General features: G+C 55.6%; 8 protein-coding genes across 8 annotated transcripts; 5 read left to right on the forward strand and 3 right to left on the reverse strand.

Annotated features, from left to right (window-relative positions):
* Positions 1-1,301: 1,301 nt before the first annotated feature.
* Positions 1,302-2,754, forward strand: RHM3 (Trifunctional UDP-glucose 4,6-dehydratase/UDP-4-keto-6-deoxy-D-glucose 3,5-epimerase/UDP-4-keto-L-rhamnose-reductase RHM3; the record flags this gene model as incomplete). Its single annotated transcript, XM_037316660.1, has 4 exons — positions 1,302-1,338; positions 1,396-1,531; positions 1,598-2,133; positions 2,183-2,754. The coding sequence occupies 4 exons, from the start codon at positions 1,302-1,304 to the stop codon at positions 2,752-2,754; spliced, it is 1,281 nt and encodes a 426-aa protein (XP_037185555.1).
* Positions 2,755-6,194: 3,440 nt separating this feature from the next.
* CGCA056_v001401 (Secondary metabolism regulator LAE1) lies at positions 6,195-7,636 on the forward strand (the record flags this gene model as incomplete). The annotated part of the gene is made up of 2 exons (XM_037316661.1): positions 6,195-6,565; positions 6,619-7,636. The coding sequence occupies 2 exons, from the start codon at positions 6,195-6,197 to the stop codon at positions 7,634-7,636; spliced, it is 1,389 nt and encodes a 462-aa protein (XP_037185557.1).
* Positions 7,637-8,337: 701 nt separating this feature from the next.
* Positions 8,338-11,331, forward strand: CGCA056_v001402 (Vacuolar protein sorting-associated protein 18-like protein; the record flags this gene model as incomplete). The annotated part of the gene is made up of 3 exons (XM_037316662.1): positions 8,338-8,557; positions 8,616-11,196; positions 11,247-11,331. The coding sequence occupies 3 exons, from the start codon at positions 8,338-8,340 to the stop codon at positions 11,329-11,331; spliced, it is 2,886 nt and encodes a 961-aa protein (XP_037185558.1).
* Positions 11,332-11,495: 164 nt separating this feature from the next.
* VMA3 (V-type proton ATPase 16 kDa proteolipid subunit) lies at positions 11,496-12,170 on the reverse strand (the record flags this gene model as incomplete). The annotated part of the gene is made up of 4 exons (XM_037316663.1): positions 11,496-11,638; positions 11,690-12,011; positions 12,065-12,077; positions 12,136-12,170. 4 exons carry the CDS (start codon positions 12,168-12,170, stop codon positions 11,496-11,498), a joined length of 513 nt encoding a protein of 170 aa, XP_037185559.1.
* Positions 12,171-16,092: 3,922 nt separating this feature from the next.
* opsB-1 (putative aspartic-type endopeptidase opsB) lies at positions 16,093-17,554 on the forward strand (the record flags this gene model as incomplete). Its single annotated transcript, XM_037316664.1, has 2 exons — positions 16,093-16,284; positions 16,340-17,554. The coding sequence occupies 2 exons, from the start codon at positions 16,093-16,095 to the stop codon at positions 17,552-17,554; spliced, it is 1,407 nt and encodes a 468-aa protein (XP_037186242.1).
* A 791-nt stretch (positions 17,555-18,345) lies between these two features.
* Positions 18,346-18,909, reverse strand: CGCA056_v001405 (uncharacterized protein; the record flags this gene model as incomplete). The annotated part of the gene is made up of 1 exon (XM_037316665.1): positions 18,346-18,909. The coding sequence occupies one exon, from the start codon at positions 18,907-18,909 to the stop codon at positions 18,346-18,348; it is 564 nt and encodes a 187-aa protein (XP_037186243.1).
* A 532-nt stretch (positions 18,910-19,441) lies between these two features.
* betA-4 (Oxygen-dependent choline dehydrogenase) lies at positions 19,442-21,209 on the reverse strand (the record flags this gene model as incomplete). Its single annotated transcript, XM_037316666.1, has 3 exons — positions 19,442-19,628; positions 19,685-20,873; positions 20,906-21,209. The coding sequence occupies 3 exons, from the start codon at positions 21,207-21,209 to the stop codon at positions 19,442-19,444; spliced, it is 1,680 nt and encodes a 559-aa protein (XP_037186244.1).
* A 1,627-nt stretch (positions 21,210-22,836) lies between these two features.
* CGCA056_v001407 (Secondary metabolism regulator LAE1) lies at positions 22,837-24,342 on the forward strand (the record flags this gene model as incomplete). The annotated part of the gene is made up of 9 exons (XM_037316667.1): positions 22,837-22,884; positions 22,934-22,963; positions 23,026-23,116; positions 23,171-23,212; positions 23,262-23,416; positions 23,494-23,531; positions 23,600-23,737; positions 23,821-24,240; positions 24,288-24,342. 9 exons carry the CDS (start codon positions 22,837-22,839, stop codon positions 24,340-24,342), a joined length of 1,017 nt encoding a protein of 338 aa, XP_037186245.1.
* Between the last annotated feature and the right edge of the window lie 1,516 nt (positions 24,343-25,858).

Consider the following 25,858-nt stretch of genomic DNA (forward strand, 5'->3'; position numbering starts at 1 on the left):
CCTGCTCTGATAGCGTAAGGGGCCCGGTGTCCCGTCATGCTGCAATCAAATTGTTGAGGAATTGCGTCCATTACCTGGCAGGTACACTCGTGGTTTCCAATAGCACCCCGCGCCTGCTTGCGCCTGCCCTGCACTTTATTGGAGTCTCGTCCCGTAGCTGCAGTCGTAATCGCATCGCAGCCACCTCTCAGTAGCACGTGTACCTGCCCAGCCTACGCAGCTGTATCCAACAAGCTCCATCCAGCCCTCTGCATCACGCAAGCTGCACCGCAGAGACCTCTTCAAGCTCGTCGCCAAGTACTTCCTCGAGCTCGGCCCGGTACTTTGTGCTCTCTATTCAGAACGATCCGACCTGTTCCTGGCCTGTTGTTCCCCAGTCGAGCTTACGCCAATCATCTCCATCGAGCAGCCCTTGCTGATCTGTCCACCGGCCGACTCATCTCACCGTGGCCCTCATTGCTATTAGCAGAAGCTACCAAAGTGCCCGTACCAAGTACCGCACCGTACCGTCGTCCCTCCTCTTACACACCACCTCACCTCTCACACACGCCAAAAGAGGTGCAAGACTACAAGTACTTTACTTGCGCAGACAGCCCTGCTTTGCGTGAGGGTGCTGTGCTTCGTGCGGCCTGCCGACTCTCTATCTGAACTCTGACCTGTCATTCTTGCAGACTTAAAAAAGGTGGCAGGTGTCCCGGCTGCCCAGTTCTCGCCCTTCACATCCTCCGTGCCACACCGATCTCCACGTCTGCATATTCTCGACCCAAAGATCCACGGACGGACTGACGACAGAGTCTCGGCCGAACATCTGAAATTCCTCCTCATACCATTTCGCGCCCTTCCATTATTCGCTGAGAGTGCGATCCCACCTGGCCTGCTGACCTCAGCGAATCCCGTCTTGCGAACCGCCCAACCCACCCCGACCACCGACCACCGTGGCCCACGCCGAACATCCCTTGCCTCAGCGCGACTCGGGTGGTGTGAGACAGGTCGGGCACAGATCGCCAATGGCCTCGCTCTAGACAGCGATAGGGATATCCCATATCTGAGGTAAGATTAATTCCCCGAGAGGAGCGTGTCTTGCGTGTGGGCATCCAGCTTAAAGTGAGTTTAGGGCAGCCTTCACCTCCCTTGAAAGGGCAGCTTGCTCTGCGTATTTGTAGCTACATCTCGCCCGAACTGACTCGCTGCCTACCACGAACCTCAAACCTTCCTTGAGCTTCCCCGACACCAAATAACCTTCAACCTCCCACACTCTCTCGGAGCTTCATCGCAAGAGACGACATTTATCCACTGTCAAAATGACTCAACTCAACGGTCAGAACCGGCAGCAGGCCAGTAAGCATCGCCCAAACGACATGTCTCCATCACCATCACCAAAACTGACCAATTCAGCCTACAGCAACGGCCACCGCAAGTTTTTTGAGGATGTCGGTGTATGGAAGGATGCTCCCCTTCTCAAGGGAAGCACCAAGTTCGAGCCTCTGCCCGATGTCAAGAACATCATGATTACCGGTGGTGCAGGCTTCATGTAAGTTGCGGTCTTGGCATTGCGCCTTATCAGTATCACGTCCCGCGGCACTAACAAATCCCTCAGCGCTTGCTGGCTCGTCCGCCATCTCACTCTCACTTACCCTGATCACTACAACATCGTCTCCTTCGACAAGCTGGACTACTGCTCGTCGCTCAACAACACCCGTGTACTGAACGAGAAGTCCAACTTCACTTTCGTCCACGGCGACATTACCAACCCCACCGAAGTCGTCCAGTGCCTGAAGAGGTACAAGATCGACACCATCTTCCACTTCGCCGCTCAGTCCCACGTCGATTTGAGCTTCGGTAACTCTTACGGATTCACACACGCCAACGTCTACGGTACCCACGTGCTGCTGGAGAGTGCCAAGAGCGTCAACATCAAGCGCTTCATCCACATCTCCACTGACGAGGTCTACGGTGAGGTCAACGATGATGACGATGACCTTCTTGAGACGAGCATTCTCGCCCCCACCAACCCGTACGCTGCCAGCAAGGCTGCCGCCGAGATGCTGGTTCAGTCCTACCAGAAGAGCTTTAAGCTTCCCGTCATTATCGTCCGTAGCAACAACGTCTACGGGCCCCACCAGTTCCCCGAGAGTGAGTGTACTGCTCAACGTAATCTCATCTCAAGCTGACTTTGTCACAGAAATCATTCCCAAGTTCTCATGCTTGCTGAACCGTGGTCAACCTGTTGTCCTCCACGGTGACGGTAGCCCCACTCGCAGGTACTTGTTCGCCGGAGATGCTGCCGATGCTTTCGACACCATCCTCCACAAGGGCCAGATGGGCCAAATCTACAACGTTGGCTCATACGATGAGATTTCCAACATCGACCTGTGCAGCCATCTGCTCAAGGAGATGGGAATCCCCCACGACACGACGGAGGAGTTCAAGAACTGGGTCAAGTACACCCACGACCGCCCCTTCAACGACCACCGCTACGCTGTCGACGGCACCAAGCTGCGTCAGCTTGGCTGGGACCAGAAGACCAGCTTTGCCGAGGGCCTCAAGATCACGGTCAACTGGTACCGTCGCTTTGGTGAGGAGTGGTGGGGTGACATCACCAACGTCCTTACGCCGTTCCCCGTTGTCCAGGGCCTGGACGTGTCCGGCGACCAGGAGCCCATCAGCAACTCGCCGCCTACGCCTGAGAACAAGAAGAGGAAGACTGTCGACGGTGTCAACGGCAACGGAAACGGCCATGCCGTTAGGGCCTAGGCTCCATCAACAAAAGCTCAAAACTTACAGGACGGCATGGCTACGGGGCATGAGGGTACACGACGAGACGTCCCGTTCGTTATGATGTAAATCTATAGACTTGCGACGCCTGGGACTGGCACGAGGTTTGCATGGCAAATTGCACATGATTTTGGCGCAGATAAGGAGGCATATGGAAACGTACCTATGGAGTTAATCATAGAGATTGAATGATCGAAAATTCAAAGCGATTCACTCATCTGGTGTTCCCTCGCATGCTGTTTGCGTCGTGTCCGTCTACTGATCGAACCAGTCAACGTTGGGAGTTTGGAGGTCTCGGTACCCCACTGACGGTTCATCCAGCCAGTTCTAGCGGATGCCGATCTGGCATCGACGGAGACGATTGCCGCCCGGAGCCTATTCGTCAACGGTGTCGACGAGGGAGCAAGTAGGCCTGATGTGGATGGAATAACATGTGAGCTATGACTTCATGTCAACCCAGACCGTGCAGACGCGGATCTGGCCGGGCCACGCGAACCCCCCCCCCTTTGGGATCACGGCCGCCGTTGGTCGGAACCGGGGGCCGATCCGTAAGCGAGGGCTCGTGCAGGCTCGAATGATGGAGTAACGCTCCCGCGGGGACGCGATGTTTGGTTCGCAGTCCGAGGCTACCCTAATTTTACGAATTCGGACATGGCGTGAGCGGTTCCATCTTCGTCTTGCAGCTCCGTCGTTCTGACTACGGTGGTTTTTTGTCGAGGCAAGGTGGCATCAAGCAAACGACTCCAAGCTAAGAGTGACGTGATGATGGGCTTGTGTCTAGTCGGCCGCGCTCGTGTAACAGGCGAGGGGTTGGCTGTGCCGCAAAACCTCGTATGGCGAAGCTAGTCGTACTTTCTTTTTCTCTTCCTTCAGAGGAGGGCTGGAACCACGTTTATTTCGCGCAGAAGTCCCAAGGGGACCCGAGCCTCACACACTCTCCCTTGGCCGGGTGTCCATTCCGACCCCTCGTTGATTAAGCTCCCCCTCCCCTCTTTTTGCACGATTGCGCGCATCAGGCTTTCTTTTTTCATCCTGTGGGTGCCGTCGTCGTCGATTGGAGGGAGGGAGGGGGAAGAAGGGCATGAAAGGCCTTGGCCACGACCCATGCGGGCGGTATTCGCTTCGTTTTGGGAACCACGCAGACGGGTGCGTTCCCATTTAAACCCAGCAGCAAGGGGAGGGAGGGGGTCGGGATCACTGGAAGACTTCTGGAGGAGGAGGGGCGGAGAGACTCGCACTTTTGGCACAGCTATTGCTCCCTCGGTTTTGTTTGCTTTCTAACTCCGTATCTGTGGTTCTGTCTCCTGTCTCCTGGCTGGTATCCGGGCCGGGCTTTGCCTGACGATCGCTCACTTGCCCATCGGAGCTGTGTCCGCCTCCGCCGCCCGGACGAATGAAACGACGCCGACAAGTGTCCGTAGGGGAGACAGAACCCCCCGGTATTCGATGCCCAAGGGCCAAGAGTGTAAGGGGGACCCGTTTTCTTCAGCGGCGTCGGTGGGCACAGACTTGCGGCTTTCGTCTCTCGGTTAGGCGTCCTGCCTCCTTTTTCCTCTCTTGCCCGACGACGAATACCATATTCGCGGCAGACGTGGCCCCCTGGAGTGTTCAGACTGGGTTGGGTGTGCTGGTGAGTCGCTGCACCGGTGAAATGACAATCTGCTGCTGTGTGGTGCCTTGGGACTGGAGTTTGCTGGGCAGCAGAGCGTGGGCGGGGAACCGGAGAACCCACACACGGGCCCAGCCACCCCCGTCAGCCGGGCCAACCACGCTGCAGTATCGGAGGTGTAGTGGAGACTTTCCATGGGACCGGGGGATTGAACAGTTCACATTCTGGGCTCGCATCGGCGGGGGGAGGAGGGAGAGAGGGGCTACCTTTTTTTTTTTTCCCTCGTCCTCGGACTTGGATGGCGAAGAAGAGCCCGTTATCGTGGGACGGAAGCCAGTGGACCACAGGAGCGGATGCTTGGCTGGCGGGCCTTTTGGTCCTTTGGTTCTTCGGTTAAGGTAGGTAAGGTAGCACTTGAGAGAGAACTGTGGGCGCGAGGAGTCCATCGTGCATAGGGGAAGCTGCGCCGGACTGCAGTAGGCTTCGTCCCGTTGGCCGTCCCAAGTGCGTCGAGTCGAATCAGCTTGGCTTCTGGTCTCTTCTCTCATGCAGTCGAGGGGCCCAGACGGAGGGGCTGCTGCGTCTGTTGCATGTGTTGGGTGCGACGACAGGGCAGCATGTTGGAGCATATTGGAGCATATTGGTCGTCTGGCCCGGTGTCATTGGCAGAGCTCACCTCACTTTGTGCCGTGTAATATGTTTTGGACGACGCTAACGATTGACTGACCTTGCAGATGAAGCGACGTTGTTGTAGCTGTTGACTGTTGCTGTTGTATTCTAATGGAACACGCAAACATGGAACGAACGAAAGAAAGACATGCAGCATAGCATTAGTAATGCGAATGCCCTATGACTGACACCTTGGCTTTCCCCCCATCCCCCATTAAGATGCCGTTTATTGACATGGCCGTCAGCAACCAGAGGCAGCTCCCGTGGTTCAAGTCGTGGTATTGATGGATGTCCACGTCCACGGCAGAGGTGCGGCAAGCAAGCAAGCCAACGGCGCATGCCGCCGCCCATCTCGCATCCACTTCCTCGGGCGCATCACGGTCCAACAGCCAAAAAAGCCAAAAGGGACCCTTGAAGGACGCTCTCCACCCTGGACCCGTCCTCGCTGCTCGCTGCTCGCTGAGGATCCTGCGCAGCATGCACTGGCCACCGTCACCACACTAGGACCTTTCCCCGGGGGCCAGCCCATTCCTCCTTCAGTTCTGATCCTACCTTGCCTACCTTACCTGCTCCAGTGCCTGTTCTACGGATACCTTACGCTGCGCTGCGCTGCGCTGCTGCGTCTTATCGCCTGATTATCCCTACCGTACCTACCCATCCTCAAAACGTCCCCCAAGCCCTCCTCCCTCTTTCATCAGAAAGGCCCGTCTTCCTGTCCGTCCCTCTCTCTCTCTCTCTCTCGCTTCCTCCCTCCCTTTTGTTCTTCTTCGCCGCCAAGACCCGACGCCTCTCAAAGGCTTCTCTTCACATTCCACGCCAGCCCGAACTAGGTAGAGAACCAACCAACCGACGGCCCGGATTCGTTCGTCGAAAAATCGACAGCGCCCGCGCCCGCCCGCTCCCCTTCCGTTTGGGGGCCGCCCAATCCACCCGCCGCCCCTTTATTCAAAATAACCACCACTATCGACGCCCGCCTTGCCCGTCCGCCCACCCGCTCGAACCGCACCGCAACCGCACCGCACATGCCCCTCCGTCTCTCCCCGCGGGCCATGATATGATTTTCCGGCGCCGCCGACACTCTGCACTGCGATAGGACCTCCAACAGCGGGTGGCACAGACACACGGGTACCGGCCGCCGCCCATGGCCAAGAAGCGGCGCACCAAGAAGCGGAAGGGAACCAGAACGAAACAAGACCCCGCCCAGGGCGCCTCAAGCATGTCCACCACCGACGAGCTCGCCTCGCACTCGAGCGACGGCCTGTCCAGCGGCGTGCGCGAGAGCGAGAGCGCTGCGACCGAGATGACGAGCATCATGAGCACCGAAGAGACCTCCCAGGCCGGTCTCGACGCCGACGACGACTGGAACTCGCAAGAGGAGGAGATTATGGAGGTCGACGAAGAAGACGACGACGACGATAACTTTTCCGTGTTCGCGCCCAGCCATTACCCACGACCGAGCGAGTCGCACCGGACCGAGATGCCCTATGGCATGGCCCAGAGCCATCAAGACATGTGAGTGAAACCTATTTCAGAGAGCCTCGGAGACAATCGCTGACAAGACGCAGGTCGTCAACGCGCTCCTTCATGGAGCGAGAGCTGGATTATCAATGGGAAAACGGCCGTCGGTACTGTGGCCCGCACTACCACCTCCCGAACGATGAATGGGAAATGTGCCGCATGAGCCTGATCCACCGAGTATACCTACATGTTTTCGACGGCAAGCTGAGCACGGTGCCGCTGGAGAATCCGACAAGAGTGTTGGATATTGGCACGGGCATCGGCGAGTGGGCCATCGGCATGGCGGACGAGTTCCCGAACTGCGAGGTTATCGGCACCGACATTTCCGCCATCGCGCCCACGTCAATACCGATGAACTGCTTCTTTGAGGTGGACGACGCCGAGCTGGAGTGGGAACGCGAGCTGAACTCGTTCGACCTGGTGCATTTCCGCCACATGATGGCGGCGTTCACGGACTGGAACTTCATCTACCAGGAAGCCTACAAGGTCATCAAGCCCGGCGGCTGGATCGAACTGCTCGAGTGGGATGACCAGCAGGGCTTCAAGAAGTTCTTGTCAGAATTCCCTCCCTCGTCCGAGATACACGAGCTGCAGAGGGACCTCACGATCGCGGGCCAAAAAGCCGGCCGCGCTAGAGGTGTATCACACATGAACCCCAAAATGTTGAGCGACGCCGGATTCACAGACATCAAACTTACAGAACACACGATCCCGATCAACGTCGAGACGGGCGAGGGCAAGCTGTGGTTGATTGTCTGCATTGACGGCTTGGAGGCAGAGTGCCTGAGGCCGTTGACGACGTACATGGGCTGGGAGCCAGACAAGGTTAAGGAGGCGTGCCATAACGTTGCGAAGGAGATGGCCCGTCTGGCAAGGGATCCCATCAAGTCTCACGGGCTGATTGTCAAGGCTCGAGTGTTGGTCGGAAGAAAGCCGCTCAATGCGCCGGTGCCGCCGGCGAGAACCTTCCCGACTTCTCTGGACGAGGCGTCAGAAACCGACGATACGGCGAGAGAGGACAACCACAGCAGGCGAAGGGCTGACGAGGACGCATCCGAGGCATGAGCGAGCCTCGTGAATCATAGTGTGGAGGAAGAGGAGGCAGTTTGGTGTCGTAATTCTCTAACCCCTCTGACCGAGTGACGAACAACTCGGCAGAGCACGAATTATTCTCATATCTTGCATATATCGCGTTCTCATACCGGCGGATAGTGGCTGGTCATATTAGCGATGTCATCTAGCATATCTTTCACATATTTTACTCTCCTGGGGTTTAGGTGGACTAAAAAGAATCACGGCGGTCAAACCGGATGTTGCGTTGACAGGTCATAGGTGTATGATGGATGAGCCGTGGCTGTAAGGGCTAGGGAGTAGTAGCGTAGCTCGTCGATCAATAAATCAACTCAGCCAGGTGGTGCTTGACACAATTATAATCTATTGAAAAGGTTTGCACCCAAAGTAAAGTCAAGATATCGTTGGGCTGATCCCGGAGCTATCAACGTGGAAGAGTCGTGAGCTCAGACAGCGAGTGTCGGTACGTACTCAAGCTCCCAGGTTGCGGTGGGGGCCGAGGAGAGAGCTCCCTGCCTATGTCATCCATCCTCCCAGGTGTGCGCCATCCGACAGCGACCGACCGCCCGATCGGCATCAACACCCAGCCTCCAGAGAGTGCATTCCATGCGCATACCCAGCGGGCGACCTCGCCAGCACTCTTGCCAACCCGACCCCGAGCGACGATGACCGTATGACCGCGCCCACAAACCACCATGGCCCTGAATCCGTCCGACGGCTTCGCCGCCGGTAACGGGGTGCTCGACCTGGACGACGCCGCCGCGTTGCCCATGTTCATCGTCGAGCGAGTCCAGCTGCAGTTCTCCATCGCCGCCGACTTCGTCGCCGCCCAAGTCGCGAACAACGTCCTCGTTCTGGCGCTCTCAAACGGGCGCATCCTTCGCATCGACTTGAACAGGCCCGAAGACATTGATGGTGCGTCACTTCAAAGCCGTACGATGCAGGCTCCTATAGCTGACCAGCAGTTTGACAGACATCGACCTACCCAAGAAACCCGCCGAAATTGGCGTCATTCGCCGCATGTTTCTCGACCCGACAGCTTCACATCTCTTGATATGCACGGCGCTCGGGGAGAACTACTACCTCCACTCCCAACACAAGCATCCTCGAGCCCTCGCCCGCCTGCGTGGGGTCTCAATCGAGAGCGTCGCCTGGAACCCTTCGCTGCCGACCGCTTCGACCCGGGAGATCCTCCTCGGTGCATCCGACGGAAACATCTACGAGGCATTCATTGAGACGACCTCGGAGTTTTATAAGAAAGACATCAAGCTCAAGAACCTGCACAAGCTGCCGGATGGACCCATCACGGGCCTTTGGGCCGAAACCCTCCCCGGCCGGCCAGACATGCGGCGGGTTCTGATTGCAACGCAGAGCCGACTGTTCCATCTGGCTGGCAAGGTCGGCAGCGGCCATGATAGCGGAGGTTCCATCTACACCAAGCTGTTTGAGTCGGAGCAGCCCACGATCCACGAGCTGTCACGCTCGTCTGGTGCGGCCGTGTCCGCGTTGGTTGTCTCACCGGACCCTCCTGACCAGAACCCGTATGAGGATGAGGCACACGAGAGAGCCTACGCGTGGCTCTCGGCACAAGGTGTGTTCCACGGGCAGCTCGCATCCAGCGCGGAAGGCAGCAAGATTTTTGCTGAGTCCAGCATGCTGCCTCGGTCACAGCTTGGCTCGTCCGAGGGGCCAGGCAGACGTAATATGACAGCGGAATTTATTGAGGCGATTGTGCTGACGCAATGGCACATTGTTAATCTGATTGGCGGTCGTGTGGTTGCTACGAACCGATTGACTGGGCAGGTTGTGTATGACCAAACGGTGTTGGAGCCCGGTCAAAAGGCAGTGAGCCTGTGTGTCGACCTGCAGAAGAATACTTTCTGGATGTTCACCAGCCAGGAGATCTTTGAGGTTGTCGTCAATGAAGAGGACCGAAATATCTGGCAGATTATGCTTCAACTACAACAGTTCGACGCGGCCTTGCAACATGCCAAGACGCCACTCCAGAGGGAAACGGTAGCCACTGCTTATGGTGACTACCTCGTCAAGAAGCGGCAGTTCATGGACGCGGCAGCAGTGTACGGCCGCAGCAATAAGCCGTTCGAGGAGGTGGCTCTGACATTCATCGACACTGGTGAGCCCGACGCTCTGCGAAAGTACCTCCTGGCTAAGCTGGCCACTCTGAAGAAAGCTGCGGTCATGCAGCGGATCATGATTGCCAGCTGGCTCGTGGAGATCTTTATGGCGAAGCTGAACTCTCTGGACGACACCATCATCACGCAAGCAGAGCTGGCGGACGGCCTCAACCCGGCACAGTCTAGGGAGCAACTTCGAGCCGTCGAGAGCGAGTTCCAGGAATTCGTGAACAAGTACAAGTCAGATCTCGATCGCCGGACAGTTTACGACGTCATCAGCAGTCACGGCCGGGAGCAGGAGCTTCTGCATTTCGCAAATGCCATCAATGACTACAACTACGTCTTGTCATACTGGGTCCAGCGCGAGCGGTGGGACGAGGTGCTGAAGGTTCTCAAGAAGCAGACCGATCCGGAGGTCTTCTACCGGCACAGCACGGTGCTCATGACGCACGTCGCGACGGAGCTAGTCGAGATCCTGATGCGGCATTCGGACCTCAAGCCGCGAAAGCTCATCCCGGCGCTGCTAGAGTACAACCGCAACTTCGAGGGCAGCTTGCTGCAGAACCAGGCCATTCGGTACCTCCAATACGTCATTATCCAGCTCAGTTCCAAGGACTCGGCAGTGCATAACACGCTAATTTCGATGTATGCCTCGCACAGCTCCAAGGATGAGGCTGGCCTGCTGTCATATCTCGAGTCTCAGGGGCCCGAGCCCAACTACGATCCGGACTTTGCACTTCGTCTGTGCATCCAGCATCACCGGACGCTTTCTTGCGTGCACATCTACACTAGCATGGGCCAGTACCTGCAAGCCGTCGACCTGGCGCTGTCGCACAACGAGGTGGACCTGGCGTCGGTGATTGCAGACAGACCCATGAACGATGCGCCGTTGCGGAAGAAGCTGTGGCTTGCAGTAGCCCGCAAAGTGATATCTCAATCAAACGGCATCAAGACGGCGATTGACTTTTTGAAGCGGTGTGAACTGCTCAAGATTGAAGATCTCATCCCTTTCTTCCCCGACTTTGTAGTCATCGACGATTTCAAGGAGGAGATCTGTACGGCGCTTGAGGACTACGGCCGCAACATCGATGCGTTGAAGAAGGAGATGGATGAGTCGTCGCAGACGGCAACAAACATCAAGATTGACATTGCCGCGCTCGACCACCGGTACGCTATTGTCGAACCGGGCGAGAAGTGCTACGTGTGCGGGCTGCCACTGCTTAGCCGGCAGTTTTTTGTGTTCCCCTGCCAGCACTCGTTCCATTCCGACTGTCTTGGCAAGAGGGTGCTTGAGCAGGCCGGCGTCGGCACGAGCAAGAGGATCCGCGAGCTTCAAGTGCAGATCAGCAAGGGCCTCGTCAGCGGGGCTAAGAGGGAAGCCATGATTACAGAGTTGGATTCGTTGGTGGCGTCTGCATGGTAAGTCTCATTCTCGGGGGTTTCCTGCGTTACTTACTAACAACATGTAGCATCCTATGCAGTGAGTTCGCCATCAAGAGGGTTAATGAGCCTTTTGTCACGCCACAGGACAACCTGAACGAGTGGAAGATATAGATGGGTGGGGGCCAATCAGAGCGTATCTTTTGTACATGTATGGTACCCTTGCATGAGAGCGTGATGGCTGCAATACCCGGCGTTCAATCGATTAAGTTTCCAAGAGACACGTCGTTTACGGCATGATTTCCTTCCATTACTCGCAAGCCTAGTGAGAAACTGTCTTATGGGCCGAATTGACAGTCGTTGACAGCGTTGGATACAAGCATGATGCCGATGATGGTACCGTAAAGACCCAAAACCTCGGCAAAGATGAGGATGAGGATCATGCCGACATAGAGACGCGGCTGTTGCGTGCTCGCCCTCACTGAATGGCTCATTAACAGACATGACAAAACCAGGCGACTACTAAACTCACCTCCCGAGTCTCCAATGACACCAATCGCAAAGCCCGCCGCGAGACCGCACATGCCGACGCTGAGGCCGGCGGCCAGGAACAGAAACCCGTTGTGCAGGGCCAGGCCCCTCTTGTTGAGGCGGCCGGAGATGATGACGGCGACGACGAGGCCGTAGATGGAGAGGATCTGGGCCATGATGGGGCAGATGATGTTCTGCATCAGGCGGTCCGGGCGCAGGACGCCGCTGTGGAAGATGGCGCCGGAGGACTTGGCCGTGCCGTAGGCGGCGCCGAAGACGGAGAAGATGATGGCGACGGCGCAGCCCATTGCGCCGAAGAAGGTCTTGCGCGGTGTGAGCACGGGGTCACGCCGTGGGTTTGGGGGGTGATACTTACGGAGTAGGCCGGGCTGTGAGCGGGGTCAGCATGGCGTTGACATCTTTGGCGGTGCGTGAGGGGGGACGTACCAGAGGTCTAGAGCAACGTAGTCGATGGTGTCCATCTTGACGGGGTGTAAGTGGTTATCACGAGGTATTCGGTTTGTGAAAGCGAAAGTGATCAAGTTCAATATGACGACCGGGAGAGATGGGTGCATGATGTCTGAGGCTCGCTTCTTTTTATCTACGCTTACGGTGAGACTCTCTATCCGGGTTGTCACACGGCTGCCTGGATGCATGCGCCGCAAGGCTGTCCGACTTGCAGTCATTTCTTTGCCCTTGAATGCAGGAAGGATCATTTAGGTGGCGTGCCGCCCAATGAGACAGATCCGGGCTGACCACCCATGCAGACAAGGTAACAGGCCACGATATCCAAGCATGGTTACCAGCTGTTCTTGCGCTCTTCTATGAAGACTTTCGTCTTCTTTTCAGTACTGAGAACGGTTACTCCAGTGTTCATCTCTCGGGTTATGTCTGCTCTTCCTTGTCCCAATTGTACGTTGTACCTAGGCAGCGTCGACTCGCACGCATACGCAACGGCGTAATCTAGTCCCGGGTCTTGTCAGCCAGCCTCAGCAGTCGGGCGAGTGATATGCGCGTGGCGTTACGTGTCGTTTGTGCTGCGAAGAGGTCTTGGAACGACGTATTGATTGGTTCAAGATGATGGTTGTGAGGGTGGTGGGTGTAAGCCAGTCGGAGTTGGGCCGATTCGGGAGCGGGGCAGGATAATCCGGCCTGCGGTCGTTGCCCGGACGGGGTGGACGGGGTGGACCCAGCGGAACCTCATCGGACAAGAACAGGGGAGACCATCACGTGAACGAGGTACACTAGGAGCAAAGTCCGACGATGCACGGGCCAAGGGGAAAGGGAGAAATGCCGTTACAGTCACAATCGGTCGAAGGATTTTAATTCTGGAGATCTCCTGCAGGAAAAAGGACCCCCATCGTAAAATCGGCCTTTTTCTCCTTTTCTACTGGGTCAGCTTTTTTCTGGGTCAGCAAAAGTGAGCGGGAAAAGAACGAATGAGTGTATGAGTCGGGGACTCGGGTGGGCTTTGCATTGCACAAAAATGCGACCACGCTTAATCGCAGTGTTACGGTACGATCTCGGTGCCGCGGTCTGCACCGTTAGCAGAGTGGATTTGTCTCCTCATTTTTAAGTAATGTTCTTCTTCCTCCGTGCAGCCCACTCCGAGGTTGGTTTTTTATTTTGTCAGTCATGGAAATACGACGACAGCCAAACACGAGAGGCCCATTTGGCAGCAGAGATTGCGGCCAAGCGGAGGTTGCCGCGCCTCCGTCGTCACCGACACTTTATTAGTGAGCTGTCTTGTCTCCTGTCTGGACGCTTTAGCGCCGGGAATTTGGGGCTCTCTGGGGACCCGGACGACGCCACATCCCGGCCGTCGGATCTCGGCATCGGGCATGGGAGGGGCTTAGCTTGGGTAGGCGGGTTTGGACGAAGGTAAACAGGTGGATGACGACGGGCCACTTCCGCTTTTGGCCCTTGCTTGCCTCTTTATTTTCTTATTTTCGCTTTTATTTCCAATATTGCTGGCCGCGGGTTGCTCACACCGGCTCGGTGGCTCCGGATTGTCGTGGCGATCGCTGCATCGAGGGACCAAGTGCATCGGGTGCGGCGGCGGTTCGGCTCAGTCGGCTCCGATGAAGCTTTTACGGGAGCGGGAGGCTTACAATCCTTCCCCTTCCATTGCGCAATCCATGAGCGCGTGAGACAGGTTCGAGAGAGGGAGCTGGAGGCCCGGGGCGAAAAGCATTCGTACGCAACGCAGACCCCCAAATGGGAATACTACTGTCTCCGACACTCCGGAGCCGCCAACGGCGCGAACGGGATCTGCGCTGGCCCTCTGGCCTCTGGGACCAGTGAGAGGTGACGCTGTTGCGGCTCTGGCGGCACAGCGGACGGTGAAGGGACGGTCGGTGTGTCACCACTTTTAGGAGGCTGCGTCAAACGAACGCCCCCGTCGTCGTCAGTCGCGGACGGAGTGATAAGTGAGATGGTCGTTTGGTCGTCTGGTCGTCTGGTTGGCGTCAATTGGCGCCCCTCGGGATGCATGTTCCAGCGGGTTGGGACACATCATCGGAGTTTACAGCGTTCGCCGCGGACGAATGGTTGTGCTCTGCTGTGCTGTGCTGTGGCTCAGTCAGGTAAGGCAAGGTAGCAGCGGCCATGGTTGTTCTGCGCAGGTTGTCGTTGGTTCCAGAGTGTGTCTGATGTTCCCGCGTAGCCGTGTCAGGATGCTGCGCTCGCTCGGAAAGGGGAAGGGGGGGAGGAACACCACCACCACCACTTCAGACTTCTCCTTGCAGTCCTTCGACTGCTTGCAGTGTCAAACCCCCTCGTGCGTCTTGTTTCACCATCCCTGTCAACTGGTGTCCGCACCGCCCGCACAACCGACCGACAGAGAGACAGACCGACCATTCAGCGTCGTCTGCGACCTGCCAGGCTGCTCTGCTGCAGACAGAAAGTGCGAGATTGCGAGGTGAAGGGAGAAATTCTGCACGCAGCAATTGGGAAACCGCAACAACGTCGACCACTCGACCTCCTGCCCAGCCCGTGGTCCTCCCACTTCACAGCGGCTTCGACAGGCCGAACAGGCGTCGGTCGGGTGCAGGCCCGGCACGGCCACGCGTCTGCTCCGCCTGACATGCACGCTAGCTTTCCTCTTCATCGGGAATGGGGACATGCTCGACTGGTGAAGTTGTGGTTGTTCGAGAAGGTCGACGCCGGGGTCGTCCCAGCTTGCGAGCCTGTCGGTCTTCCCCCTACCTCCCTCCTGAGTTTCCCTCTGCACAATTCGCTGGCCCATCCGTCGTCCCACGACATGCAGCGGCCTCCGTCTCTTTCTCCCAAGAGTCAGGCCTTGCAGCAGCGGCAGCAGCAGCAGCAGCTGGGCAGGAAAGGTATGCAATGGAATCGACGTCCCTTCTTCTGACTGGCGGGCGTGTTCCCGGTGTAAGCGTGACTAAGGTGGATGCGTTCCGCTCAGTCCCTTCTCCCTGACAAACGACAACGACAACTCGAGGAGTAAGGACCCGACACCAAGTCACCAACAATGGAAGGGAAAAGATGGAGATGCATTCCCGGCCTCGTCCCAACACACAGCCCCCCCCCCCCGGACCCTGTCCACGCACCGTCCAGTGCCCCGCCGAGCATGACGACGATGGACAATTCTGCGACTGTGTGAGACCTTTAGGACAATGTGCTGCGACTTGGCAGTGTCAGCTCCCGCCTTGCCGCATGGCCCAGCGCTGCTGGGCTGTTTCTATTCAAAGAACACTCCCCGAATTTTGACTTTTGATACTTTAGAGGCTAGCCCGCTGCTTCGTCGACGCATCTCATGTTCCTGCACCTACCACCACGACTCCCTTATTTTTTTCCCCGTCATTGCTTTGTGCTTGGCCGCCGTTTTACTTTAACGGGCTCCTTACTCATCCAGCGCTCACACGAGTCGCGAACTGCCAGAAAAGAAGGAGGAAAAGAACCACCCCACGGTTCCCGCGAATTGTGCTGTGCTGAGTTGTGTGTGTATTTTGTGTGTGGTGTTTGTGCAGAGCCCTTTTCACTCTTTAGTTTGGGTCGGTGCCAGTTCGCCCCCAACCACGAGGTCTTCCATTCATCACACGCAACTCCGCCACCATCGTGGGTGACGAATCCTCTCCCCACCCCCGTGTGCCGGTCCCGCGCGCCCGATCCGAACGCCGAATATTGCAGCTGGCTCAATTTGCGATCACTACTTCTTCTTCTACCACTACTACCACTAGCGCCGCCGTCAATGACTTCATAGCAACGAATCCCACTCGCAAACCAACAACGGTCTTTTTCTCAACTGTTATATACAGCCCCGGCAACTCCCCGCTTGTAAGGCCAGCCGACCTGCAAGCCCCCGGGACTTCTCATAATCAGCCCTACGACAACAATTAGCAACACAAGATCGTATCCGAATTACACAATACCCGACACACGATGAGATCGACAACATTAATCGCCCTCGCGGCCTCGTTGCTGCCGGCAGAGGGACTTGTTCTGAAGAAGAGTGAGGCAGGTGCGCCCAAGGTGGTTGGTCTGGACTTGCACAGAGAGACGGTACCGTACACTCGCAACAAGAGGGACATGCTGAGAAGGAGAGGTTCAGTACAAGCAACTTTGGACAACTTGGTGAGTTGATCAGACTTTTCGCGGAGCGATTTTGGGAAACTAATAACCCACCCAGGAAACGCTATACTTTGTTAATGGTTCCCTCGGAACACCCTCGCAACCGATGAGATTCCACCTCGACACCGGATCCAGCGATCTCTGGGTCAACACCGCCAGCTCCAGCCTCTGCTCAGGCACTGGCTCACCGTGCTCCGTCTCCGGCACCTATGCCGCCAACTCGTCCTCGACCTACAAGTATGTCGGCAGCTGGTTCAACATCTCCTACGTCGACGGCTCCGGCGCCTCGGGCGACTACGCGACCGACACCTTCATCATCGGCAAGTCGACCCTCACCGACTTCCAGTTCGGCATCGGCTACACGAGCTCCTCGGCGCAGGGCATCCTCGGCGTGGGCTACCGCGTCAACGAGGTGCAGGTCGGACGCGCCGGCAAGGACCCCTACGACAACCTCCCCGCCAAGATGGTCGACGAGGGCCTGATCAAGTCCAACGCCTTCAGCCTCTACCTCAACGACCTCCAGGCCAGCACGGGCAACATCCTATTCGGCGGCGTTGATACCGACCACTACGAGGGCGAGCTCAAGACGATCCCGATCCAGAAGCAGGGCAGCGCCTACTCCGAGTTCCTCATCACCCTCACCAAAGTCACGCTGGGCTCCAAGACGCTCAACGAGGACATGGCCCTCGCCGTGCTCCTCGACTCGGGCTCCTCCCTGACCTACCTCCCCGACGACATGGTCACCACCATCTTCTCCATGGTCGGCGCCGTCTACCAGCAGGACGAGGGCGTCGCCTTCATCCCCTGCTCCGCCGCCAACTCGGGCAACATGACCTTCACCTTCTCCGACCCCGTCATCACCGTGCCCATGAACGAGCTCGTCCTCGACCTCATCCCCATCACCGGCAAGCGCATCGCCTTCTCCAACGGCGTCCAGGCCTGCCTCTTCGGCATCGCCCCCGCCGGCGACGGCACAAACGTCCTCGGCGACACCTTCCTGCGCTCCGCCTACGTCGTCTACGATCTCGACAATAACGAGGTCTCGCTCGCGCAGACAAAGTACAACGCCACGAGTTCCAACGTCCTCGAGATCGGCACAGGCAGCAAGGCCGTCCCCTCCGCCGTGGTCGTCGCGAACCCCGTCGCCGCCACCGCCGGTCTCGTCCGCGGCAGCGGCAGCAGCAGCGCGGCGGTGCCGGCCCTGGGTCCCATTGCCGCTACGCTCCTCGCGGCGGGTGCTGCTCTCACCACCGGGTTCTGTCTTTTGTTTTGAGAAGCGTTTTGAACAACGTAATGGGTTCACGATCATTACTACCACACACCATTTTTATGCATTGCGGCGGCGTTTTATTTCCTACAACTGTCATGAGCATGGCTGAGCATCAGCAAGGCGTTATTAGGGGGAGGGACAGCAAGCATGTCACACAAACACCATCACACAGCACAGCACAGCACAGCACTCATTCCTTTGGAGAGAGGGGCATGGAGGACGATTCAGCAAAAAAAAAAAAGAGAGGAAGACGAGATGAGACGACAAGACGGGCATATGGTGCCGGTTTAGATACCTAGAGCCACATGATTGGCTAATCCAAGAAAGCTTTTTTTTTTGTGCCTGAAGTTCACGATGTATGGTGGCCCTGTTCATGATGACTCTATTTCTGTTGGTGTGGTGTTTCTGCTCTAAACCATTTTCGTGACCATTGTTCTCCTCCCATTCGTCTGATCGTGCGACCCGGGAAACACTAAAAAAAGGGTGGTCCCAAACGGGATCCGGTTCCAGCTACTGTGTCGGACTCGGTCGAGGGCTCACCCCTGGGACCTGTGGCCTCGGCTGCCCCTGACCTTTCCGGGGACCGCCAAGATTAGTCCCATCCTCTGCCAAGAGGTAACATGTTTCTAGGTGTGTTATGCGTTTGAGCCTCATGTCTTCGAGGCCTGCTGAAGGGGGGGTTTTTCTGTGTCGTGCCGTCACGATGGGAGCGGATTGACTATGAAGCTCTCAGAATCGAGCCTCGGTCCGGAAGGGTAAGCGTCCGAACATGGGCCCCCCGTTGTCCAGCTCGCTCAAGAAGCGCCGGACGACAGGTCCTCGGCAGCACCCGGGAAGGCGGTCGGGATCTTCAGTCCGGGGATCCACCTCCCGATGGTCCCAGTCACGTACGCGTCCGGGAGGCCGAGCCGGGAGGCGGCTTCTTCGACGCCGCGGCTCATACGGTCAACGTACTCCGCGTTCGGCGGGCCGGGGCTTGTTCTCTCTCGGTCAATGTAGACTAGCACGCGGTCTGCTTTGAAAACTATCCTGTCGTCAATAGTTCTGCCGTCTTCGCTTTCGTTCGAGGCGGCGTCCGGGTTAAAAAAGCTGTGATGGGCTTCGCTGCAATTGAGCTTCACGAAGTCGACCGACATGTACTCCTTGGTGTAGGCGTAAGGGACGCCCTCGTACCTGTCTAGTGAAGCCTCGTCTTCGGGGCTAATCTTGTAGACGACACCGTAGACGCCCGCGTCGTTGGCGACGTCGTCGGCGCTATTTTGGACAACGTTGGCGTACCCTCGGCCGTTGATAATGAAAGTGTAGTCTCTGAGAAAGGCCAAGCCGACGAGACGAGAGGATGGACAGCGTTGTTCCATTTGAGTCGTGGACAGATTCGAGCCGTAGGCGAAGTAGTAGACATGCTTGTCGTTGTCGTTGGACATTATGCGTGGCCTGACAGTTTTGATGATCCAGTCAACAAAATCAGGATCGATGTCTTGGATGGTCGTTATTTTCGTCACAAAGTTTGGTGAAGTAGAGATGCAATCCACATTTGAATGGAACCAGAGGGGTATATATGGGAGACGTGCAGCTCGCAGGGGTGTCTGTCTTTCTTTGTTGATAGGCAGGCTTTAACCGCGTCTTATGCAGGCAACTGTTGGTTGCCTCGCGACGTTTATCCTGTGTAACTGCCTTTTCGACACCGAAAATCATAGAAATGCATTTCTGGAAGTTGCGCGACCCAGGTCATGTTGCAGCTTGAGCAAGAATAGCAGAGCATCGTCACCAACGTCGACCACATGCGATATGTAGCAGCCATCGTGAGGAGACCTCACACGCCCAAAACATTACTAATGAAGTCATCCACGTTTCAATTCTGCGTGACCCGTACCAGCCTGAGCATCTAGTCTATGAAGAGGCTATGATTTCTGCCGCTTGTTCGGCAAGAGCGTACACCGCTGCCTGAATGTGAGCCGTAATGATGGTCGGAAACACAGAAGCGTCCACAACGCTCAGGTTGGCGACCCCTTTCACCCGCAAGTCACTATCGACAACTTTGCCCATGGCACACGTTCCCATAGGATGGTAGGTGCCGCTACGCAAATCGAGTTAGTCTGTGCTCATTGCAAGGGAAAAGGTCTCAACACTCACATAACTGCCGCGCGAATACGTGCTTCAATCTCCTCATCGGTAGAATCCACCGTGAGCGCTTCCAAGCCGGCGGGCGGCGCTTCGGCTTCGACGATCCCGCGGCTAAGAGTCGATTCACCGCCGACCATCATGCGGATCATGCGACGAATCGAGTCGCGCCATACGAAGCGATCAATCTCGGAAGCGAAGAAGTTGGGGTTGATAACAGGAGGCGTTTCTGGGTTGCGAGAGGCGATGGTGACGGAACCGCGGGAGGTAGGCAGGAGCCCAACGTTGGCGGTCGTCAAGTAGGTGTAGTTCGACGGCAGGCTGGGGTTGGTGTTGACATACAGCACGAAAGCCTCCATGAGGGTTCTCTCGTCCTTGAGCAGAGGGTGTGTTTCGGCATCTGGCGTCTTGCCTTTCTCATTGCTGATCGCCTCGGCGAGGCCGGTCTTATCTTCGACGTTGAAAGACGCAACGAAGTTGTTTGGCTGTCCGAGGCCATATTCCGGCTTGAAGAACAATGGGTTGCCAGAGTCAACGGTGGTGTTGCGATACTCCGGGGCGAGCCTCCAATTAGCAATGAAGAAGGGATGGTCAGCAAAGTTCCTCCCAACCTCCGGCAAATCAACCTTTTGCTCAATGCCATGTTGTTGCAAAACGTCAGATGGGCCGATACCAGAGAGCATGAGCAGCTGGGGTGTGCGATAGGCACCTGCAGCAGCGATCACTTGCTTGCCACGGATCTCGGTACCATTTGCAAGGCGAACACCAGTTGCAACAAGATTGCCCAGGCTGTCCTCGTCAATGAGCACCTTCTCTACCAAAGAGCCCGTCATGACGGCTGCACCGTCAAGACGATAGTATTCGGGAGTAATCTGGCGGACACCGTTACGACGGTTCTCAGAAATCTCACCAACGCCAATGTTGGTGCCTCCGTTGGCATCCAGTCCTGGCAAAGCCTCGATTCCAACAGACGCATACGAGTCAAGAACGGCGTCCCGGAGAGGGTATACACGACCAGTGACTGATGGAACCTCAATCTTCAAGGGTCCTTCGTGGCCATGCTCTTCGGGATTGACGTCTCTTGTCCAGTACTCTTCAGTCCGTTTAAAGTACGGCAGCTGGCTTTCATAACTCCAGCGAGAATCGTTCACCAGTTCGGCCCACTCGTCATAGTCGACTCGAGCACCACGCATCCATCCGCCTGTCTGGTAGATCAGCACATATGTCGCTCACTCGAACTGGGATACTTGCAGGTGTTGATCAGGGAACCACCACCGAGACCTTTGCCGGCAGCCATTTGAATGGTGCGGTTGTCGAGCTGCGGCTGCGGTATGGAATAGTCGTTCCAGTCAAAGTCACCCTGGATCAGGTTGGTGGAGTTGACATAGAGAATGTCCGAACGACCAGCCGCACTCTGACCAGCCTCGATGACGAGAATCTTGGCTGAGCTCTTCAAAGCAAGCAAACGGCTGGAGACGACAGTGCCGGCGAGGCCACCGCCGACGACGATGTAGTCCCAGACTTCAGCGGGAAGCATTCTGACAAGCTGCAAGGCAATAATTCAGAAGACTTCCTACTGTCTGGCAACGAACCTAATATCCAATGCCTAGGCCGCGGCAGAGGAAACAGTTCGGTAAGTCGCGATGCGAAAGACTTGACGGAAGTGAGAAGAAAACTTCGCCGAGATAACATTGGATCTGTAAACCAAAGTCCCAGGCGCCGAGCGGGTCTCCAAATCACGTTGACTTGGCGCGACGTGGCTAAGTCACGCACCACCTGGCTGGGATTCTTCATAGAACACTGCAAATACGAAAGAACACCATTCTCATCTAGGAACTATCGAACGGATTTATGATCGAAAGTTCACGCTGTGGCAGGGTCGCTCGGTCCAAAGTTCCAAAATCAGATCCCGTTGGCTCACCCCTGAACGAACCCCTGTCGCTGGAGTGGCGAGCATGTTGAAGGCGTCATGATGTTTACTGTTAGTCGTAAACGGGTTTTGAGTCTTGTTGTGTTTGCAAACCCGTCTAAGAACTCATGGTACTTCAGTTGTCAACTTAGCCGCCTGCTACTTCGCAATACTTCAATCATGAACAGAAAGCAGCGTTTCTCAATTGCAGGTAGTCCATGCCCCATGTAATTCTCAAGAACTTCTCAAGACCCTAGAACTTTGACATCCTGCAGGGTTTCCACTCTTTAAAGAGAGAGGTTGGGGGACTTGTTCATTGACCCCTTGGGTTCGCTCTTGTTACTGTGACAACCAAACTCGGCTTCTGACCAGATTCATGACTTTGAAATTGGTTCCACGGGCGGATAACTCCGTATTTACAATCATTGATCTGACATATATATAAATTATCGCATTTCATATCTTGGTACCGTTGCATAGTACGATCTCAGAAAGCGCCTCTGCATCACACCTGGGGTTTCTCGGGAACTCACAAATTGTCGATCGCAAAGAACGTAGTTTTAACAGCAAGATGACCGTATGCAGTTTCGACTAACGTCGTAATAAAAGACATTATGTAGAATAACCGGAGCCATGTAGTTCACATTTCAACTGATCGAACTGATTCTTAGCTACTTGAACTCGTCGTCCGGGGCGGTGACATTGCAGACGATGAGATCGATGACTCTAAGAACGGCCACTGTGCGATGTGGGGAAAAAAAAGGAAAAAAAAAAAAAAAAAAGGAAAAGCAGTAGAAAGTCACGGGGGGAAACCTTTGATCTCACTTCTAATTTCAAAAGCCCTCGATGGCTGTGCTCGGTCTTCTCAATTGGTTTTCTCTATCTTCCCTCTACGCCCAAACTGACCAACGGTATCTCCAGAAAGCCAGCCTTACTGCATGCCTGACGATACGGTCTGCAGATAAGTATGCAATGTTTCTACCTGCCCAAAGTTTCTCTACTTTCATTCGCAGACATTCACCTTGGTCCACAAAAATGGTCTCGTTGCGAGCGCATTCATGCATGTTGGTGTTTGTTGGTGCATGCTTCCCCTGTAGGCCAAGAAGAGGACGCCGGGGATCTTGTTCCGTCTGGTTAGAAGTCCGAGTTACCCCGCCATATCTTCTTCAATGAAGTCTTCGTTGTCTCTTCTTCAACACTGGATACTAGTAGTTATTATTCGTGGCGACACGTTACATTTATTGAAACGATCAAGATGGCCCAGACGCAGCTCAACCCCGAGGTGGTTTTAGCAGTCGATGAGGTATTTGTACTCTCAACCGTCAATAACTCATAAGCTTATTGGCTTTCAGAATGATGACAATAGATCTGAACTTGGGAGCGTGAGTTTGAGCCTCAAGCTGGCACAGGAATGCTACCTTCGTGCTTATGTGCAATCTCATAGAGCATCGCCTCATCGAGCACGAGCCTGCGGAGCTCCCTCCTCGATTATCGCGTGGAGAATGGCCGCACTTACCATCGGTACAAGGACGGAAGTAAGTTCTTTGTTCTGAAAGCGAGATTTTGATGTATTCTGACAGCTGTACCAGAATACAATCTTCCCAATGACGAACGAGAGAGCGACAGGATGGGTAAGTTGGTTCTATGAACCAGGGAGACTCAAGCTAAGTACTGGAATAGATCTAGTCCACCAGCTGTGGCTTCTCACGCTCGATGATCGACTTGGTGTTGCCCCGCCATGCAGAGAAGGTACCACTGTCGGCCGAGTACTTGACGTCGGAACGGGGACAGGGATTTGGGCATTGAATTTTGGAGACGAGCACCCGGAGGCTGACGTAGGTGTTCTATCGGCTCCCTGCTACCAACCTTACGCGATAGCTTCGCTGCCAGCTGACAAGATGCCTTTGAACAGGTCTATGGAAATGATTTGTCCCCGATCATGCCCGGCCAGTGAGTAAAATCTCTCAAGGGGCTTTACAACTCTAAAGTGCGGGATCCGCTGACCATTCTAAATTTAGTGTTCCGCCAAACGTTAAATTTGAAGTCGACGACATTGAGGAGGAGTGGATATGGTCCCGGCCCTTCGAGTACATCCATAGTCGGCTCATGACTTCGAGCGTTAGCGATTGGGAGGTGTATCTGCGAAACTGTTACAAGTGAGCTACAACTTATTCCTGATCATCCATCGCCTGTCCGATAGCCTTGAGCTCGAAGACTGACTCGATTCCGAACGTGGCAGCAGTATTGAGCCTGGCGGTTACCTCGAACTGCAGGAGATGGACCTCTTTCCCCGCTCCGACGACGGAACGCTCAAAGCCGACAGCGCGTTCTTGAAGTGGGCAAACTTCCTTCATGAAGCTTCCGTCAAGTTTGGGCGCCCTTATGTGGAGATTGCTCAGATTAGAGATCTGATGGCTAAAGTCGGCTTCGAGGATGTTACCATGAGCGTCTACAAATGGCCGTCGAACAGTTGGCCAAAGGACACTAAATACAAGGAGCTGGGGATCTGGAACAATGGGAACGTTCTATCCGGCCTCGAAGCCTTCTCCATGGCGCCATTTACCCGCGCCCTGGACTGGAAGCCTGCAGAAGTCAGCGTCTTCCTCATTGATGTGCGCAAGGACGTCAACGATAGGAGTATTCACGCTTACTGGCCAATGTCAGTGTTGAGGTTGTTTCATAATGATTGTGTGCTGACAGACTTAGGTATTGCGTTGTTGGCCGCAAGCCGGAAGCCACTGCTTCACCTGCTGCTGCTTGAACCAAAAGACGACGGATCTCGGGTCCACCAGCTTTGGCATATGCGAAGACTTTCCTCACCTCTACTATTGGGTCTCTATATAACAACAAGAGACGCTCCCTATACTTCTTATGTTAATATGCTTGTGAATCGTAAACCCACTTGCTCTTTGAGATCAGGGGGCACGGCCACGAAGCCAGTGGCAAGCTCAGGTAAAGATACGGCCATCCTTATCACGCCAATAGTCCAGCATGTAATCAGAGAAATCTGAGTATTGAAAGAAATCGACTTTCTCCAAGTTGGTTGGCTATATCAGTGAAGTTGCTCTCTAGAAATGCTTCTGCCTAGAAGAGCCATGTAAGGGCAGGGATTCTGCCCTGGAACGGCTGCTGGACATTGAAGCAGCGTTCTTGTCCTCACCAACCAAAGCAACTCCGCATCTGCACAAAATCCCCAGAAAATTCGGCTGGAGTAGGACGCCGAATCATCACACTCGCAGTGGCGGAGACTCGGCCGGTCCATTGGGCTCCCAACCAGACGACAGCCCATTCTCGCATGCAGAGACTGAGCTTACTGCGTGCCATGCCGGTCCCGTAAAAGTCCTCAAGAAGACCTTTCCACCAACAAGAAGCCCCCGTTTAAGGTGAAAACTCGCCGGCCACGTCTATGTAACCCGCCGAGGAGCAACGCCAAGAGCACCCCCCGATGCACGGGTGAAGCGATTCCCGGCTTCGCTGTCAGCTGTGCTGGGGAACGCGCATGCGTGATGGTGTGAAGCGTTGTGTAACACAGCATATATGGGGTCCAGGCCACAGACGCGCGTTTAACTCGACAGAGAGACCCCGCGGCGAAGATCGACGGTCACACCAACTTGTCGCAGCGCAAAGGAACCATGACAGGTCGTTTGTCCAACGGGCATTATTCCAGGCTCTTTCTTCTAACGTATTCTGCCGGACGTAGCAGCTGGAGTATCAGGCAAAACCGGGTTTTGCATGATCTGAGGCCACTCGGCCCCCTATACAATTCCACAAAAAGTCCGAGGGTCCGGGATTGGACCGCCGTTTCTCGGGTTTGACAGACCCACTCAGCCGGGCCCTCGGGCCCGGATTCGACTCATCACACCATGTACCTCTGAACTCATCCAAACGATCTTATGGTACAGGTCTAGTGCATAGATGGTGTCACGTTGGGGTTTAATGAGATGCAAGTCTCCTGATTCGATAATGTTTCATTCGAACGTCCAATTGGGAGTCTCCAACACCATCGACCTCTGAAAAGTCAACGATGGTCCTGCCAACTACGAGCTCGCTTTCGCCTTCATACATGCTACCATTCTGTCAGTCATTCTCATACGATGGGTAACGTTGCAGCGGGCGGAGCCTCTGCCGGGCTCTCTCTCTTTCTTAATGATGATGATGACAACATGAGCGCGCGCGCACGACAAGCATAGCAAAAGCACCACCGAGCTCAAGGCAGCGACATTTCGAACATGAAGACGTACCTAGGTGATTGGACAGCAGACCTGTTGATAAGCGGC

The sequence above is a fragment of the Colletotrichum aenigma genome, assembly GCF_013390185.1.
Source record: "Colletotrichum aenigma strain Cg56 chromosome Unknown KSG_Cg56_contig01, whole genome shotgun sequence".
NCBI classification, from domain to species: Eukaryota; Fungi; Ascomycota; class Sordariomycetes; order Glomerellales; family Glomerellaceae; genus Colletotrichum; species Colletotrichum aenigma.